This window comes from Dendropsophus ebraccatus, chromosome 3 (genome assembly GCF_027789765.1).
Source record: "Dendropsophus ebraccatus isolate aDenEbr1 chromosome 3, aDenEbr1.pat, whole genome shotgun sequence".
NCBI classification, from domain to species: Eukaryota; Metazoa; Chordata; class Amphibia; order Anura; family Hylidae; genus Dendropsophus; species Dendropsophus ebraccatus.
Window position 1 is genome coordinate 111,393,645 of NC_091456.1, and position 13,353 is coordinate 111,406,997.

At 42.1% G+C, this 13,353-nt stretch overlaps 1 protein-coding gene across 1 annotated transcript in view; it reads right to left on the reverse strand.

Annotated features, from left to right (window-relative positions):
* The window catches only part of AP3D1 (adaptor related protein complex 3 subunit delta 1), a 77,463-nt gene that overhangs the window by 14,906 nt on the left and 49,204 nt on the right, over positions 1-13,353 (reverse strand). The window contains exons 11-20 of the mRNA XM_069962497.1: positions 12,374-12,422; positions 12,131-12,276; positions 11,885-12,033; positions 10,446-10,676; positions 7,606-7,837; positions 4,513-4,658; positions 3,571-3,712; positions 3,356-3,427; positions 2,862-2,934; positions 334-533 (exon numbers count right to left, since the gene is read on the reverse strand). Of these exons, the coding sequence (XP_069818598.1) occupies positions 334-533; positions 2,862-2,934; positions 3,356-3,427; positions 3,571-3,712; positions 4,513-4,658; positions 7,606-7,837; positions 10,446-10,676; positions 11,885-12,033; positions 12,131-12,276; positions 12,374-12,422 (1,440 nt within the window). The remainder of the gene's footprint in view (positions 1-333; positions 534-2,861; positions 2,935-3,355; positions 3,428-3,570; positions 3,713-4,512; positions 4,659-7,605; positions 7,838-10,445; positions 10,677-11,884; positions 12,034-12,130; positions 12,277-12,373; positions 12,423-13,353) is intronic.

Below are 13,353 nucleotides of genomic sequence, written 5' to 3' on the forward strand. Positions count from 1 at the left end.
TTATAAAACCTATTACAGAGTTTCTTAAAATTGCTTGTACTATAGATATTTAATGTTTTCAAAAAAATGACCCTGAAATGACAGTTACGCTTTAAGATCTGAACTTTTTAAAGGGTCACTGCCATAATGTGTGGAGAGATACAGCTCACACATAGGGTCGGGCTGCCATGCATGGAACTCAGTATCCCAGTTCCCGAGCGTTAGCTGCAATGCTGCACGCTAAACTGTGCTTCCAGGGAGGTTTCTTTTTGTGTGGTGTAGTTACCGTGAGTGTTTATATATTTATGAGGTTTAGATCTGTTCCAGTGTACATTGATTAATAAAGTATCCAACCTCTGGCATCTCCTCAGTGATGATGTCCACATGATGGGCAGGGGCTATGTCCTCATCACTCTCAGTGTGAACAGATTTGTGTCTCCTAGTCTTTCCACTTTTCTTGTCTTTTTCTTTCTTCCTTTTCTTATCCTTCTCCTGGCGCTGTTTGGTCCTTCGTTCCTCCTCCAGCTTCACATATTGGTCAGAATTCGGCATCCCTGATAATAAAAATTATGCAAATCTGTAAACGGCTAATACAAAACAAACATTTAAATGTTCCTGAACATGAATATTAAAGGTGAACATCCAGATCCGAATCTTAAAAAAAATTAAAAATCGCTGATGTGACTTTTTCGAATGTTCCTTAGTTACAAATATTCTAAGGGTGGGTTCAGACTACGGAATCTGCACGGATAACGTCTGGCGGATTCCGTCGCTAGTACACGCTAATGGCCGTGTGCCTCCTCTTTCGGCGCATAGCGGAATCGGGCCGCCCATAGAATGGTGTCTATAGAGCCGGCGGAAAGGCACACGGCCGTGAGCGCATACTAGCCACTGAATCCACTGGAATTTATCCGCGCAAATTCCGTAGTCAGAACCCGGCCTAAATTTGTAAACTTGAATGTTGATAAAAATAGAAAAAATTAAAGTTAATTGTAGCAGTTGACAAGCAAAACAAAAGAAAAAAGCAGCATACATTGTGGCTATGCCAAACATGCATATGAGGAGGATAGGAGAGACAATTGTCAGCAAATTGTTTATTAAGGTTTACAGGCTTCTGGGCACAGAATAGTTATGCCTACCTATGCCTAGCACCTAAACTATCCCGATTCCACAAAACCATGCCTGTTCATTAGCCCTGCATACACGCTTTTACTGATCCATAGAGAGGGTGATATACTTCTGCTAGGCCGCTCTATTTTCTTACCCACTCAAAATTGCATACTCTATAATAAAACTTACGGTGCCTTCACACCTACCGGATCCGCAGCGGATCTCACGCTGCGAGATCCGCTGCGGATCCAGTCCCATTCATTTCTATAGAGAACATACTCATAGCGGGATTGACATCCCGCTATGAGTATGTGCTTTAACCCCCTGTCCCCCGCAGCCCCGCCACCTGTAGCCCCCGAGATCATACATTACCTGCTCTGGCGACGCGGCTGCATGTCGGGATCCCGGCTCTGGCCCCACTCAGTCAATCAGTGCAAAGCAGCACTGATAGGCTGAGCGGGACCAGAGCCGGGAGCCTGACATGCAGGCGCGTCGCTAGAGCAGGTAATGTATGCTCTTGGGGGAGGGGCTGTGGGTCTACAGGATGCGGGCGACAGGGGGTTAAAGCACATACTCACAGCGGGATGTCAATCCCGCTGTATGTTCTCTATAGAAATGAATGGGACTGGACCCGCAGCGGACCTCACTGCAAACTCACAGCGCGAGATCTGCTGCGGATCAGATAGGTGTGAAGGCACCCTTAACATGTATTGCATGAAAAAGGTATGGTCTTAAAAGGTGTTTTATTTACAGGAGAAATTACACTGTAAACCTGTATCAAAAATGGTTCCAGAAATCAGCTAAAGCATTTAGATAGTCAAGTCCCTGTAATAATCAAATCTGGACATAAAAGCATGGTTATAAATGATCACTGTGGTTGCAAACAACCGAGTAGTTCATCTTGTGTGACTGTTTAGATAACAAAGGGAAAGGAAGTCCCTGTGTGAGAGCTGGTGGCAAACAGCCAAGCTCTGGTCCTGTCAAATGATACAAACAAATAGCCGTGCACAATGGAGGGGAGTTTTAGGAGCTCAACAGCAGTTGAGCAGCAAGGCCCTATTCCACGGAACGATTATCATCCGTATTCGGCCGATATCGGCCGCTACAGACGATAATCGTCCCGTGGAATAGAGTGCAACGATCAGCCGACATCGTTCATGTCGGCTGATCGTTGCAGTCGCTTGTTTTTCAACATGTTGAAAAACAAGCGACTGATACAGCAACGATCTGCTGCCGTCGCTCTTTTGAATAGGAGCATCGGCAGCAGACGCTGCTGTATCCTATGGGCTGCCCGGACGATCAGCGATCACCAGGGCAGCCCTCCCGCAGCTCCCCGACGCCCCTCTCGCACTCACACGCTTGCTGCTGTCGCGCTGAATAGCGGCGGCAGCGAGCGGGGAATGAGGAGCAAACGAGCGCTGAGAGCGCTCGTTTGCTCCTCTAAACGACCTGTGAAATAGGGCCTTAAACCAACTTATGGCTAATGCAACAAAACAATGCTTATTTTTTAAATACTTTGTAATGGTACAATTTAAGAAAATGCTAATGCTGCTAATAGCATATGCATATATAAATTCTCTCTCTTATCTCTATATATACACACACACACACGCCCACATTAACCCAAGTGTGCAAAATAAAAACGGGCGTAAACTGCCCATAATAACAGCTCAGCTTTCTTTTCATACCAGTTTCTGTTTTACACACTCTGATAAATGTGGGTCATTGAAACAATAAGAAATAAAAATAGGGTAAAAAAGGGTGTTCAATACCTGGAACTTTAAGGGGAACGGATAGATCAATCTGTACAACGGGTATATGGTCAACTCCAGAGTCCTGGTACAGCTGTGGGGAGAAAAAGGTATTTTCAAAGATGTAGCAGGGCATATATAGTTGTACAAGAAAAGACAACAAAAAAGGTTTGATATGCAATGTAAAATGGCTTGAAAGAAATACAGAAACATAAGGAGTGAAATGAGTGAAAATCAGACTAATTTTTATATCTCAACAAACAATCAGACAAATCTTCTTCAAAATATATTTCTAAAAAAAGGTATACTTAGGATTAATTCCCCTAACTCTTTCCATGTGCCCTAATAGAGCAAAAAGAGATCAACAGGGGTGTGAGGTGAGGGTTGTGTGAGGTGTGGTGTGGGGGGGAGGGGAGAGGACACAAAGCCTTCCAACCTCCATATTCTATAAAAAACAAATAGCCAAAATAAGTTTTATGTGTTCACTAAAAAAAGCAAATGACAATTTTAGATACCTTTTGTGGGGAAGGAGAGCTTTTAATGTAGAATGGGTTATTGGCTTGTTCTTCTTTCCGTGCTGCACGCCTCTGTAAAAAAAAAAAATAAAGAGATAAATGCCCACTTTAGAAATCAATTCCTAAAAACTGATACATGGGATTTTCAACCACCAGCTCATAGGACTATACTTTAATACCTGTTTATATATACATCCACCATTGCATATACTAACCCTTGCCAGCTCTTCTTCATCTATCTCTGGACGGGAGGACTTGCTATGCGTTTGCTTATCATCATGAAAGATAGCTTTAGGCTTTTCATCTTCCGATTCTGAATCTGATGGAGGTTCATTGATCCAGGCATCCAAGTCTAAACTATAGAAAAATGTTAGAAGTGTGTTAAAGGGCAACTCCAGCAATTTTTTTTTCTTTTCAAATCAACTGTTGTCAGAAAGTGCCAGGGATTTGTAATTTACTTCTATTAAAAAATCTCAAGTCTTCCAGTACTTATCAGCTGCTGTATGTCCTGCATATCTATGTCTATGACATCCAGCAGCTGATAAATACTTGAAGACTGGATATTTTTTTAATAGAAGTAAATTACAAATAACTGGCACTTTGACACCAGTTGATTTGAAAGAAAAACGTTGCCCTTTAAGGATTGCGGGCATTGACTGGTTGAGCAGGCACAGTTTTGTGCCAAATGATTTTTAAAGTGCTGTGCATGGACATCAGGGTTCCATAATAGCATAGAGGAATGTAAGTAAAGTGTTGTTGCGACAGGTCAGAGTAGAAAAATTTCCCCTTTGAACGAACACCATTCAACATCATTGATTGGTGTTTGTATCTAGCATCCATCCATGGACGGGACAGGGGAAATCCAGGTGAAGCTTCAGAGTAAAATTTGTAATTGCAGTCAACAAATTTGATTAATAATGACGGCTGCAGCCTTTACTGGGAATAATGCCACTTCATATGCTTTTGTCGTTCCTCCTTTAGATGTTAAGTAGAGCATAAGAAAGCCAGGGATATAACTTTGTATTTTAAAGCTACAACAAGCTCTTAAAACCAGGAATGTTACCATATGTAGGGTATGTAGGGGATTTTCAAAATTTTTATCTAACTGCTGTGGTAAAAAAGAAAAAGAGGAAGTATACCATAATTTCACAACATACCCTTCTGGAATTGGGACTTTCTTCTGAGCTTTTGGAGCCACAGGATTTAGCTCTCCAGCAAATAGGGCCATAACTTCCTCAGCTACAGGAACCTCCTTTGCCTGCAGTTTCTGTATATATTTTACAAGTTGCAATATACAGGAAGCCTGTAACACCACAAGGAAAATGGAAAAAGTAAAGAAAATATTTAAGCAATTTAAGCCGGCCCCCTCTAATAGTAATTATTATTGCTGTGTGGGGGAAGGGGCCAGATCTGTGCTCAAAGGGGTGGTAGCCATGCCCCCATTGCTCCTATGGCTTACTGAGCACAACTAACAGCCAAGAATGGTGCTGACGATGAAGGCAAGAGGCTTACTTTAATCCTCTGCGCCCCGTGCTCACCAGCAGCAGGTTAGATTCTTCTACCCCGCTGACAGTTCCACTTTAAGTATTGTGACCATAACCTAAAATTTATACAATTTTGTAATGTACATATATTTTAAGTTTGGTATCCTTATTCACTTTTTTCTGGCCTCTCCCGCCGGAAGTCTTGTAGTCCAGAAGAAATCATTATTGAGATGTCTCACTTTCATAGAGAAAGTGCCATCTTGAGACATGATAGTGTGATGATTTACCGGATGTGGGCGGTAATGGGTGGGCGTGAGGTGAGTAAATCCCTATACAGCAGCAGAGTTTTTAAAGGAGAAGTCCTAAAGGTCTACAATTTTGTGATGGACATAGATATCAAGTTTGGTATCCTTGCCAGCATTTTTCTATGTGCCTCCCTCACCGGAAGTCCTGTAATCCAGAAGAAGTCATTATTGAGATGTCTCATGACTTTGCAAAATGTGCCATCTTGAGACGTGACATCACAGTGTCGAGTTACTGGATTTGTACGGTGATCGCGCCCCCGTGGGCATGTGTGAGGTGGGGAAGCTGTATGCAGCAGTTGCTGGATTTGAAAGGGGTGGAACTTGTTCAGACAGCGCTACCTATAGCAGGGAAGCTATAGAAAGCATGCGTGAATCCCCATACAGCAGTGGCAGAGTTTAAAAATGGCCTTAAAGGAGAAGCCTAGCGAACATTTATATTAAAGTAATCTATTGCCCCCCCCAAAAGTTAAACAAATCACCAATATACACTTATTACGGAAAATGCACATAAAGTGCTTTTTTCCCTGCACTTACTACTGCAACACGGCTTCACTTCCTGTATAAAATGGTGATGTCACGACCTGACTCCCAGAGCTGTGTGGGCTGTGGCTGCTGGAGAAGCAGATGGCAGGGGGACACTGAGGGACACAGGGCACTGGAGGGACACTGAGCATCCCTCTGCCATCATCCTCTCCAGCAGCCACAGTCCGCACAGCTCTGGGAGTCGGGTCGTGACATCACTATTTTATCCAGTAAGTGAAGCCTTAATGCAGCAGTAAGTGCAGGGACTTCATGTGCTTTTTGTGTAATAAGTGTATATTGGTGATTTGTATAACTTTTTTTTTTAAACTGTTTATTAGAATAATTCACAGGATGACCATGAAATACATTCAATGAGACTGAGGTACAATAGCCATATAAGGGTCAGAAGGTGATTTGTATAACTTTTGGGGAGCAATACAATACAAAGCTATGCTGCTGAAGTGTTTAATATTTGTGGGCCTTAATTTTATTGGAATGGCGGGTAGGTTTGGTAGTGGGACCTGTCATTCCCTCCCCACTCCAGTCCACACCTTGTGTTCAGGTGTAATCCTAAGGTAATTACTACCACAGAAAAGGCAGCTCAGAAGGCTGGATGTTTCTGACCCTGGGCTACTGACCTGTTCAGACACTACTCTGACCTATTTCTGTTTTGTTGAGTTAAGGTGAGACCGGTGTTTAGTTAGAGCCCAGCGGGCAGGTATTTATTTTTTGTCTTGTTTTGCACAGTGTGGTCATGTTTTGTGTCTGCCTGAAATTTTATATTTTACAATAAACCCTAGTTGGAGTTTATTTTCGTTAAATTGGCAAAAGGACTGCTTCATTTCATGCTACCACAACTAAAAGATTACCACAGTGTATAGAGATAAAGTGTAAATATACTGTATAATATATATAAAGATGTAATCTATATTTATATTTACACCAGCCAGACCACTGCTTTTAGAGCAGAGTGGAGGCCTGTAACCTAGACAACGAGCTATCAATAGATGATGAGCAGCATATCAGGAGAAAGAGGCACGTTTTCTAAGTAAATGTATTTGCAAAATTAATTCTATGAGATCAACTATTTAAGTGCAGAACACCCCTTTAAGATACAGTTGGGCATACAGGTTCCATTCAGCATTTCCAAATTTGCCCTCGATGTGGCAGCTGGGCCACATACTCACACATAGGTTATTGAAACTGGCGTGTGCATTATGCTGCTGAAAAACAGCAGATGGAAGCAGTCATGGCAATACATTGGGACACAGGATCTCCTGCACCTATTGATGTGCTATTTGGGTCTCTATCACTTCTAGTGGTGACTGTCGTATGCGACAGCTCCCCATATCATCACCCCAGTAGACGGAGCAGTGTGTCGCTCCACAGCAAAGGCAGGATTGAAGTCTTACCACAAAGACTCTTGAACCTGACCATTGTCTGATCCTAAACTGGACATAGATTTGTCACTAAGGACAATATGGTTCCTTATTTTTAACTGGGTGCACATTTTTTTTTTCGGTCAGGGACTGTAATTTTAGCCTATTTATATGATTTATTTACTTTCAGTACTTTTGTGGAAATTTGATGTAGTTTTAGGTCAAATTTATGTGGAAATATAGAAAAGGTTGACGGGTTTACATCTATCAGCAAAATTAAGGTATAGTAAGTATTTGCACAGATCAAAGAGCCATACTGTGAGCCTACTCAAATGCATTTTGAAATAGATATGTATGTTCATGAATATTCACAAATGAATAAAACGTTGTCTAGCTGGTGGGCGCATAATGCTCTCACATACTCTGCAAGTGTTAACATGACTAGCCAGAGGCTATTAGCCTTAAGACTGTGACATCTAATTATTCTTTTTAACCATTCCAAATCAAAAGGTCGATAAGTAACTAGACTAAACTCTATATACCAAACAACTGATACCTACCCTCTCCTGAACTTCCAAATCTGCACTTTGTACAAACTGGGGAAGTCTGTCAACCATAAGCTGGGTAATTTCTTGTGCAGCTTCTTGATCTCCATCCTGTTCTTTGCATTGCAGCATACATGAATATAACTTTACCACATTCTGTACATAAACTGCTTGAATATGCCCCGGAAGAGTAGTGACTTTTGGTCTCAACATAGCCTCCAAAGTTTGCTGTGGTTCTGGAAGGTGCCTTAAAAGAATCAAAATATATAGGTAGATACAATCAGTTAACAACTCTAGTGCTGATGATGGCTACACTGAAAAATTACAAGCTAGTAAAACCTTATCTAACAAACCACCTTAAATAAATGTAGGTTTAAATGGGTAGAATTGAAATTAAGCATATGCAAGACTGCATATCATGAACCATTCCTACTATGGAAATAGAATTCAGTCTAAATTATAATTTCTTTCAACAAGACTGTACCAACAAATGTACCATCCCAAGCACAAGGCCGCGGTTCGAAGAAAAAAAAAAAAAAAAAAAAGAGGAAGCGGTGCCAGCCTATTAATGTAAAAAACTTAAAGCAATGTACCTGATGGTACATTTGTTTTAATACATATTGCAAAATGTCTGTTACCAACTTTATACTGAATGGTAGTCTTGCAGTGTCATGTCATGAGATATTACTAGAATTCACCATACTATGATGATTGGTGGTGGTCTAATGTTTGAGAACAAAACATTAAGGTCCCTTTCAGAATTTCTCCTGCACAGTTGCTCTGTTATGCAGGAGAGTGCACCACAACTCCATTTATATGAACAGAGACAGTTCTGCATTAACCTGCACAGCAGATGGCTGGGAGTGTAACTGTAAAATGAAAAATAAATAAATAAAAATTGATATACCACCTAACTTTTTCATTATCAATCACAGTAAATTAAAGGGGTACTCAGGGCAAATTACATAATTTAACACTGCACTTACAAAGGAAAGTTATATAACATTGCCATTTACACTCATTAGGACAGCTGTAATGTTACCCGTTTTTCAAAGAATCAAAGTCCCACAGGAAGTTCTGTAGTTCAGGAAGAAGGAAACACATCACATCTCAGTGCTGTTCCACAGGTGCCATATTGAGACGTGATGTATTTCCTCTCTGTAACAGGGAAACCCGCCCCACTCCTCCTCTGCCCGCCCCACTCCTCCTCTGCCCGCCCAATTTTACAATACATACTATATTATCTGTCGGGCTCCCTCCTCTGCAGGATCTCAGTCTCCTCTGCTTCTCAGTCATCCTGGAGATCGGCAGCTGCTTGCAGCATCAGATGTCACAGATCTAATAGGAGGCATTTGGCACCCTGTCAATGCCAGATGCCTGCTAGGAGATCACTGGTGTCTGATGCTACAGGATTCTCCTCCAGAATGACTGAGAAGCAGAGGAGACCTCGGACACCAGATTCAGCTATAACACATAGTCCATATATCTATTATATCTATCTATCTATCTATAGCTTGCATAAGCACAACCACCATCATCAAGTATCAGCATGGCATGATGGTGGGGGTTGTATGTGTGCAAGCTGGAGTTGCACAGCTTTCAGAACTACTACCACCATCATTGTCTCTTGGACAAGATTCTGGTAGTAATTTTGCAACCTGTGCAACTCTGGTTTGCATAGCTACTGTACAACCACCCGCACCATGCCATGCTGATACTTATGATAATGGTGGTTCTGTTTATGCAAACTGGATTTCAACAGCATGCATAAGTACAATCACCATCAGCATGGCATGATGGTGGGGGTTGTATGTGTGCAAGCTGGAGTAGACAATGGTGGCTGCAGTTTTTATTCACTGGACACCCAAATAAGGGGGCTGGGTTGACAGTATTTCCCATTACTGCTTGTGTAGGGGACTAAGCTGTGCAGTGGGAGGGGAATAGATGGAGGGAGGCGGGGAATAGAGGAGCTAGGGATGGAGGGCGGGGTTGTGGCCATGTTTGTGATTGGGAGGAGGAGGTGGGAGGATTACAGAGGCAGGCCAGGGAAACAAGGCATTGTGGGGACTGTAGGAATATGCAGCACACAGACACTGGTCCAAACAGGAAGCTGGAGATGTAATCAGCAGGAACAGAGAACAGTGCAGGGGGCAGCGAGAGCAGCCAGAGTGGGAAGAAATGTGACAGAGGAAGCCAGTAACCGTCCCCCAGTGTGTGAGGATTTTACAGGGGGTGCCTAGAGTACTCCTTTAACTGCACCAAATGTTTAGTAAGAGAAACCATACAGGTAATGACAGTATCGCGGCACTAAGTGAGAAACTAAAGTACCATTTAATATTATAAACAGGAAATGTGCTACATATTATTGGCCACAGGGTAACAAGCACTGTATTCTAACATGTTCTGCAGAATGACTGACAGAATCAGCTGCGATTTACATTCCAAACTGCTGACACTGAAAGATAGCTGTCAGATCAGGAATGACACTTGTCTGCGATTCTAGAATGTAGAAAAATGCTTTTATGCTAAGTAAGAAGAGTCAAAGAGGCTTTCCCAAGCTCCTGAAGTGCACCAAGCTGTAACTTCTCCTTACTCCCATACCTGACCCTGCTTGGGAAAGCCTCTTTGACTCCTTGAACCAGAGAATAAATGCATTTCTCTACATCCTGGAAGAACAGCTGGATATAGAAAAGCAATTACAGCTGACATATTCCTTTTAATTCCATAGCGTATCACTGAGTCAGTAAGCCTTGATGTACGATTAATGGAAGATTTGGCTATAGGGAGGCCTTTAAGCTTATTATATGAAACTGCTCCCATTAGTAGCCGTTTCCTTGTTTAAGACAAATTCTTACTCTGAGAACTCGCCACAAATCCAGGCAGCTGCATAAAGGACTTCACAGATTCCATTGCGCTGTGTGTTGCTTGCCAACAGGTGAGCATTGTCAAGTAATGTGGCCATCTGTGAGACTGCAAACTTTCGAATAGCCTTTACTCGGATAGCAACATCAAGCATTTGAGCTGCGATCAGGTGGCCATGGCGTGTCCCTTCCAGGCGAGTAAGTTCCACTAAAATGCTAATATACCTAGATGAAAAAGGAAAGTACATAAGATACTGGTAATATGAATCTTTCCATATACATAAATATTTAAAACGAACCAAATCAGCAAGGTTGTGCCAATATGGTTTCCAGCGGCACAGTATAAATGTACTGTGCAGCAGTAGCTTTACATCAGGGAAAAGAGTTTTATTCTGACGCCCAAGGCTGGGAAAGGGGCCGCAACTTGACATCTGGGTGGGGAGCTGTCCGTGACTAGGCACAGCCACTAACAGGTCTCTCTGACTGTCAACCATCCCCGCAGAGCACACTGACAGGGAGAGAGTCGTGACTAGTCGCGGGCAGCTATCCGCTCAGATAGCTACAGATAAGTATACCTTCAATTCATCACCTACCGGAAACCCACCCCCACTACATTTCAACGAAGTTCTCTTTAACTTAATCAGTCAATACAGCTCGATATCTTTCTCTTTAGGTTTTCTAATGTCCCTATTTCATGGGTCGTTTAGAGGAGCAAACGAGCTCTCAGCGCTCGTTTGCTCCTCGTTCCCAGCTCGCTGCCGCCGCTATTCAACGCGGCGGCAGAGAGCGGTTGAGTGCAGGAGGGGCAGCGGGGAGCTGCGGGGGGGCTGCCCGAGTGATCGCTGATCGTCCGGGCAGCCCATAGGATAAAGCAGCGTCTGCTGCCGATGCTCCTATTCAACGGAGCGACGGCAGCAAATCGCTGCTATTTCAGTCGCTTGTTTTTTAACATGTTGAAAAACAAGCGACTGCAACGATCAGCCGACATGAACGATCGTTGCACTCTATTCCACGGGACGATTATCATCCGTAGCAGCCGATAATCGGCCGAATACGGACGATAATCGTTCCAGGGAATAGGGCCTTAAGACGTATATTAGACGTACTGGATGTAAATTCAATCGGACTAAAAAGACACCAACTACTCCAGCGGTTTTTGTTACCATAGATGTTAAAAGACCTGTCCTTGTCTGCCTTTTCTGGCTATTCAAGATCAAATGAGGGTAACAGCTAAATATCGCAAATACACTGAAAGAATATTTATAGAAACTGTCTAAGGATATGTTCCCACTTTGGGAACATATTGAAGGGAAAGAGGATGTTATTTAGTAGCGGCTGTTTTAAAAGAGATGGCCGCATTTCCACAATATATTCCCTAAAGTGAAATCGCAGCCTAGCAGTGACAAAATTAAATCATTAGCTTAAGTACTAACCACTCAAAGTTGGTAATGTACTGGTAGTTAGACTGGCTACATATATCGATAATTTTGGTCAGTAATTCATCCCTGTAGGCAGTTCCTTCCGCTTTGTCAACATGAATCATTAGCTTCTTAACAATCTCCATCAAGTTCTTCTTAGAGACCTGTACAGACACAAAAACAATGGAAGAAAAACCTTTCGTGCAAAATTATTAACTAGTCACCAATGATCGAGGGAACCTGCATGTTCTTGGCTCTTACCATTCCATAAAGAAGATCCAAGGCTCGTAATCTAATTGACTCATCCTTGTCATCCAGACACTGGAGGATGAGGTCTTTGTGGGATTGTACAGACTTTGGATGAGTTTTCAAGATCTTGGACATAGCAAGCAATCCTAGATACTTCACTGCCAAAAGTAGTACACTGTCAGCATTACTGTGGGGGTTAAGGGGGAATGGAATGATAGTTTGCTTGATAATAATAATTATAAAAATAAAACTTACAATTCTGGTCTGAATCTTCAATGAGAATTCGCAGCTTCTGAACACATAGCTACCAAAAAAAAAAAAAAAAAAAAAAAGGAATTTGTAAAAACTTCATACTATGACATTTTAATGGCAGACACAGGTAAGATAATGCTAACACAAAGAACCCTAACCAAAGTACTTAATATCAGCCACATTCTCTAACCTGTTCATGCAGCATAATGGTTAGAATTTGCGATATCGCTATACCAAATGCATCTAGTTTTATTCAATGTATACCTGTCACAGTGGAACCTGAGAAACTTTTATGGTCATTCACAGACGAAAGTTTGCGTTGCCGTGGAAACATCCCACTTGCCAGCGAGTTCCGTGTAAAAGCCCTATTCTAACCTAATAGGACTTGTGCCTGGAACTCCCAATGCATGGATGTTTCCACAGCAACTTAACTTTCATTGTCGGCTGCATCTGCACACAGAATGTTTTAAAGCTGCATTCAGAATGTTTTAAAAGGCTTCACTGTGACAGGTACCCTTTAAGGGTATATTCACACGGGCGGGCTCGCAGCGAGATTTCAACATTGTGTTAACAGATCCTTTCTGTGTTTTTAATCCACTCCTGGTTTTGGGTGCAATACTGACTGAAATATACTGACTGAAATATACATATACTGACTGAAATATACGTAGTGTGAACGCAGCCTTAACATGTATGTGAAGAAATGTACTTGCTTGGAGGAGCTAGCAAATACTCAAGCTGCCTTGAAGGGGTTTAGAAACAATGCTTTGGGGGGTTATGCTCTCGAAGAAAGAAAAAAATCTCAATCCATGTATCTTACTGCAGCTCTAAAGTGACTCTCTGCTTCTCCATAAAAAGTTCACAAAAAGGCTGGGTTCACAGTGTTCATTTTTGTTGCATTTGAATACGCATATTCTATTTTAATTGGTGGAATTCCAGGCCTTTAAATTAGTTTTTCAATGAAAACCAAAAAATCATGTTAA